Source organism: Arachis hypogaea, chromosome 11 (genome assembly GCF_003086295.3).
Source record: "Arachis hypogaea cultivar Tifrunner chromosome 11, arahy.Tifrunner.gnm2.J5K5, whole genome shotgun sequence".
Classification (NCBI taxonomy): Eukaryota; Viridiplantae; Streptophyta; class Magnoliopsida; order Fabales; family Fabaceae; genus Arachis; species Arachis hypogaea.
Window position 1 is genome coordinate 67,780,228 of NC_092046.1, and position 6,691 is coordinate 67,786,918.

The 6,691-nt window shown below is 34.8% G+C and overlaps 1 protein-coding gene across 1 annotated transcript; it reads right to left on the minus strand.

Annotated features, from left to right (window-relative positions):
- Positions 1 to 1,715: 1,715 nt before the first annotated feature.
- Positions 1,716 to 3,835, minus strand: LOC112722209 (GRAS family protein RAD1-like). The gene has a single exon (XM_025773189.3). The coding sequence runs from the start codon at positions 3,551 to 3,553 to the stop codon at positions 1,952 to 1,954; it is 1,602 nt and encodes a 533-aa protein (XP_025628974.1). The 5' UTR covers positions 3,554 to 3,835; the 3' UTR covers positions 1,716 to 1,951.
- Between the last annotated feature and the right edge of the window lie 2,856 nt (positions 3,836 to 6,691).

Consider the following 6,691-nt stretch of genomic DNA (forward strand, 5'->3'; position numbering starts at 1 on the left):
AAATAAAAAAAAATAAAAGAGAACAAATTCTAAAAATGATTCAGCCACTTATCTATCTATGTGAGATAATAACACAAAAAAAAAAATTGTATTATTTTGTAGTCACTAGTCAAAAAATATAGTTTGTTAATTAATAATTCTCTACAACTATATAAGAGAAGTGACAAGTGGCATGTGTACCTTTAATTGATATGATTGAAAACTGAGTCTGGCTATGGCTTCAAATAGCATACGAGTGGTTAAAGAACAAAGAACAAGAATAGTTATAGCGGCGCATTTTTGCGAAACATGTCAAAAGATAAATAAAAAAAGGCATATTATCTACACACTTAAATTAATATATATTTAAGATGTTAATCTAAATTAATGATAAAAAATAATATAAGTTAAAATAGATAAAAACTACAGTATAAAAATTAGAAAATATATTTTACTAAAAATAAAATTAATATAATCTTTTATACTTTTTTTGATATTTTTTATGATAAAAAAATTAAATATTTTTTTATTTTTTGTATGTGGCTTTAAATACTAAAAAAATTTAAAAAAAATTAAAACACAAAATAGTGCATATTTTGTTACTCTAAAGTCTAAACTCACTACATATCGTCACTAGTTATTGTTAAGTATATCTCAAAAGAAGGCATCTTGTCGTTTTGAAAATATAAGGAACCAATCAATTAAAAAACAATTCCGCTAAATAATTAATAAGGAGTCCAGCCAACTTCTGCCAATTTCTATTGGACTGGACCCAAAACCTACTAACTAAAGGAAAAAAAAAAAAACACACTCCATTTATACTCCTACTAACCCTAGTTTCAAAAGAAACATGCAGCCGCGTCACTCTCCGACTATGTACCATCACTCGTGCCATTAACATCTGTCATAGATCATGTTTGCGCCACCGTCGCCTTTTCCAATGCTGCCGTGAACGAGCCCATCGTGCCATGTTGCTTCCGCTGCGAGGACACCATCCACCAGGGTCGAGAAGTCACGCTGAGTCGTACGCCTCCTCTGCTGCGCTACACAGCTTTTCATTCCGTCGCCACCATGTCATTGCGCCGCACAGTCTGCCTCTTCCGTCACGTCGCGTCTCAACCGTCTCTATCGTGACGCCACGTCTCTTCCTCCTCTCCTATCGTGTCTTGCCTCCTCCTCCTCTTCTATAATGCCATCGAGTCATATCCCATCCTCCAAAGATTAGTAGATGTTGTTTCTTTGATTTACTGGATGTTTCATCTCTGTTTTCGGTTCAAAATTTAATAGACGACTTTATACGAAATTGAATGTTTCTTTTATTTGAAATTGGATGTTTTTTTATTTTGAGAATGAATACTTCTTTTATTACAATTGGAGGTTTCTTGCCCCTGCATCAACGGCGAGAACAACAGCACACCACAAAAACGACGATGCAACGGAAATGTTGGCACACTATAGCAGCAGCAAAGCGATGATCCACACGAAGAAAAAAGTTGATACTATGAGAAAAAAGATTGATAATACTGTATTCAGAGAGCGGTTAATTTACTAAATCCTTATTATTCAAAATCGTAATTAACGTCGATTAATCAAATTCTGATTTTAAAAAATAATTTAAAATTAATAAATATTAAATAAAATTATTTAAAATTGGCTGATTTAAAAGTTAGTTCACTAGATTTTTTCATTAAAAAATTGTCGGAATATACATGATAAGTTCCACCCAATATTTAAATGCACACCCAACAACAAAGTATATTATCCTCCTTATTTCGATTCTGAAACACGGAAAACACTGATAGGATTTATTCTCACTCCGAGATATTATTTTGGGTATTCCAAACACACATTATTCAAGCAGAGAACACAACAAAACATAGCTTATTTCTGACGAATAGCCATTACATATTGTCATTCCCTTATTCCAATCAAACATATATCAAACTGCAAGGGAGAATGGAGATTCTTGTATTCAACACTTCCAACAAGAAGCTGCAACAATAGGCTTCGATTTCCAACCAAGAACCAAGCACCCTTTCTCTTCCACAACAGTGTATCCATCACAAACCTTATTCTTCACAAGCCACTGCTTTGCCTGCGCCACCATCTTAATCGGCGAACCCTGGAACCCCGCCCGGCTCATCCTCCTCCGCCACTGGTCCACCCTCTCGTGCCGCTCCATCCGAAGGGGCCCCTCACAGCTCACAATGTTCTTTATCTCCTCAGCAAAGTAAAACTGCTCCATCTTCGCTCTCTTCGTATCATACTTTGGCAACATTGCATCAAGCGAATCAAATATTGCAGAGTAGTAATGCAAAGATTCCATAAACCTTCCAAGAAAAAACGGTCCATTATGACTCGAATCCTGCTCAATCATAACCAATACCTTTGGCGAAAGCCCGTGAATCATCTGAAGCACAGAGTTCAAAGCGCCACGGCTTTCTTTAACAACACAATGCAACTGAAGGATACTATTCACCACAAGAACCTCATTATCTTCCTTTATTACATCTTCAGGTTTCAGATTCTCTAGATTCTTCTGCACAACGGAGAATTCAAAGTTGATTCCCATGCTGTTCGCGTAAACAGAGAGCTCATCACCAATGAGCCGGAGCCTGCTAATACAGAGACCAACTGCCGTGATCCGGAGCCTGCGAACACATGCCCCGGAGCGGTTGGCCAAGGATTGGATCAGGCCCCTCCATTGGTGACCATGTGATAGGCCTAGGCTCATGCCGAGGTCTACCACATGGACAAGACTCTCACCCTCAAAGGCTTCCACTATCGCGGAATTCGCCACGAAATGTCCGAACCGAATATGTGGACAGATTTCATACACCAGCCTGAACGCTTCTTCCATCTTCTCCGACGCGGCGTCCATTATGTTCATCATTGGTTGCGCCGCCGCCACCGGACCAAGACACGGCTGAATCAAAGACAATCGCTCGGACAAGCCCTGCACGTAGCAGGACGCTACTCGCTGGAAGGCGGTGCCGAAAACCAAGGCGCTAGACTTGAGTTCTGATAGAAGTATCGAAGCGTGCGATTTGTCACGACACGCAACGGCCTCGGCGCAAGAGATTAGCAGTTGAACAAGCCTCATTCCATCGCAGCCATCTTCTCCGCCGCCTTCCGAATTAATCATGTCTTGTGCTGCCTCTTCAACTGCCTCGGCAGCGCGGTACATCTGCGAACAACTTTTTATGTGATCTCTGATGTGCGTTTGGATGCTATTTTTATTATAATTCAAGCCATAAATCGGGTTTATTGAGAGATTTTCTAGAGAAATTGGGATGCTTGTGGTTCTTCTCAGCCTTTTGGTTTGTGAAATTTCATCCAAAGAAGAGCTTATAGTGTGGCTCCAGTGGATGAAAGTATTCTCCAAGATTCTTTTCTCTTCGGGGCTAAAACGGTCTTTTACTGTAGAGAAAGGAGTAGTAGTATCATCCAAGTTGGATAGGTTGGGACAGGAATAGAAGATTATGCAAGAAGGATCCTGCACCATTATAGGGCTTATTTCATCGCTGTTGAACTCGCGTTTGAAGCCGCAACTATTTGGATAATTAGAAGACATGTCTCACAATCAAGAACGCTTTTAATTATCTTTCTTTTTGTTTTTCTAAAGATTTTCAATGACGCTCTGAAAGAACCATATTGCAATTGATGTCTGTATTTATAGATTGGTGACATGTGTGATGATGAGGTCATTTCATTGTTTGGCGTGATAATCTATGTTTAGCATAGGTAAATGAAAAAAGAATATGATAATAAGGAATCGTAGCTATTATTATTATTAGCATACTATTGTATATGCTTGTCTTGTTGACATCCTACATAGATCAATAAGAATAAGAAGGCATCAAATTAAAAGGTTTCCAAGTTTTTGGGACTTTGTATTCGGCGGTTATGTTTAATTGGTTATATATTTCGGTAATTCGATCAATTAGAATTATGGTTTCAATTTTTGTTCCATTCTGCTTGTCCTATTGGAGAATCGGATAATATACAGCAAATCGAGTGATCGATGCAGTGCATCAGGAGCGGTTTATAATATCATCCAAGATTTAGGAGAAAATATTAGTAACTTCAATGCTCAAAGAATATGAAGCTACGGCGGAGGAAGAGGACATGGGATGTTATGGCCATGGAAGATAGAGCATGGGGGTGGGTATGGAGGAAGAGAAGGAGGTTGCGGAGAACATAGTAGTGATGATGGATGAGAAACTTTCTGGGAGGGAAGGTTTTGGTACATTATTGGTGCTGTCGGATGACAACAGGAGGGAAAGATTCTTTTCTCCTCCTCTCTTCTAGAGAAGAAGAAAGTTGAAAGTATACCATTTGTATCACTAATTACATGCATATAAATGTAGAGGTATATGAGAATTTATTATTTTTGTCTGCAATTAATTATTAATATTTAAAATATAAAATAAAATATGTTATTAAATTATTATACTCAAATAATTAAATTATTAAAAATAATAAATTCTAATAATTTTTTAATATTTTTCTTATGTATATTTACTTAAAGAATTTTTGTTATATTTTTTAAGGATATTTATGAAATATTTTGATTTCAATTGATTGGAATAAATTTTAAACCTATTTTCATCTAATTGAAAATTTTATCTAAATGCTAAATTAATTAAGTCATCATAATTTTTTATTTGTAAAATATTTTACTTCAATTAATTAATTATTTTTCTTCTGATGGTTGGAGAAAGAAATTTATTAGAAATGTTATGTTTTGTTTTTTTTTTAGCTAACATGAAAATTACAAACGAAGAATATGTATATTGTTTTTAGTTTTTTTTTTTAAATATTTTTCTATTTTTGGTGTGAAAAGTGATTGATAAGAAGGGAAAAAAGATATAAAAAAAAAAGGTATACAATAAAGTGTACATAAAAATTGGTGAGAAAATCTTTTTTATAATAGCTATGATAGAATTGAATAACAGTAGAGAATCGTATTCAGTGTTTTCTATGCATGTGATATTGCGATAATTTTTTTAAGAATTGTATGGTACTATATTAAAGTGCTACTAGACTAATAATATATTTTTTTTAAAGAAGCAGTGCCCTAATTTTTATAGGTTCAAGAAAAAATGATTATATAAAAATCCATACTGTCATGAAAATAATACCGACAACCGGAGAAGTGAATAAAGAGTGTTAAGGCCAATAATTTTTGTGATTTGTAATTATTAAATAATTATTAATGATATTTTTAATGGTATAAAATTTTATTCAATGATGTAAAATTATTCATTTTTGTTTTGTTAGTTCTATACTGATCAAAATTTAATAAAATTGTTGATTACTAAACTTTTTTAAAGTGAATATATTGTCTTGTATGTGATCGAGAACGGTAATGTGTCATATCTCATCAACTCTATATAGTTTGTAGCTTGTTGTCAATACAAATTTACAACCTTTGAAGCTGCCGGGTGCTAATAACAAAAACCAAACCGCCGTATAGGTTAAAAATACGGGAATACTTTTATAAAGACGCGTAAAACGTCTTTTTATAAAGATGTTTATGTGTCGCATTATTATTGAACGTATTAGTGAATTGGTTTTTTTTGAATTTTTTAACAAATTTAAATAAAATCGATTTTTTTATAACAATAATAATAAATCCAATTTTTTTAGGGATTTAATTGTATTTTTAAATTTTTAGGGTTTCAAATGTCTGCAAAACAAAAAGTTAGAGATATATTTGTCTTTTTATGAAAAATTTTAAAGATATTCGATTTAAATTGTATAATTCAATCGGATCAAATTGGGTCTAATAATTATAATACAGACAATTGGATTTATTATTGTTGCTATAATAAACCGATTTTGTTCTAGTTTATTAAAATATAAAATATTAATCAGTTTAATAAAGATATCCAATAATAACTTGACACATATAAACATCTCTAAAAAAAGACATTTTTAGTGTCTTTATTAAAGTGGTCTTCTAAAAATATAATTCTAAAAGAGTTTGAGCAAGAAGAAGGCAGCGATTATAAAGTTAGATTTTCAAAAGGCCTATGACAGGGTCAGGTGGAGCTTTGTGGATATTGTTCTACAGAAGATGGGTTTTGGGCATAGATGGAAAGCATGGGTTAAGGAATGCGTAAGTACAGCCTCTATGTCGATTTTGATTAATGGGGCACCGTCCAAGCTGTTCAAGATGGAGAGAGGTCTAAGACAAGGAGATCCGCTATCTCCATTCCTGTTTGTTCTCGTAGTTGATGTCTTACATAGGATGGTGGGAGAAGCAGTCAGGAATGGACGCATATCTCCACTGCTGGTTGGGAGGGATAACATAGAACTGTCACACTTACAGTTTGTGGATGACACTATTTTGTTCTGCCCACCAGAGATCGAGACAATCTTGAATTAGAAGAGGCTCCTGCGATATTTTGAACTCATGTCTGGACTAAGCATCAACTTTGACAAATCGAATTTGATTTTCGTTAATTGTGAGTCGGAGTGGGTGACGAATATGTGCGGGATACTAGGGTGTACTGAAGCGGTTCTACCTATAAGATACTTGGGAATCTCCTTAGGAGCAAATCCTCGACTAGTGAAGACATGAAAACCGATTATAGATAAGGTGGAAGAGAAGCTCAGTCTTTGGAAAGCAAATGTACTTAACAAAGCTGGGAAGCTAGTTCTTATCAAGTCTGTGCTTAATAGCTTGCCAGTCTACTACCTTAGC

What these genes read in the sequence shown, in the direction of transcription:
- LOC112722209 (XM_025773189.3), bottom strand. Translation starts at nt 3,553, where the DNA reads ATGTCTTCTAATTATCCAAATAGTTGCGGCTTCAAACGCGAGTTCAAC.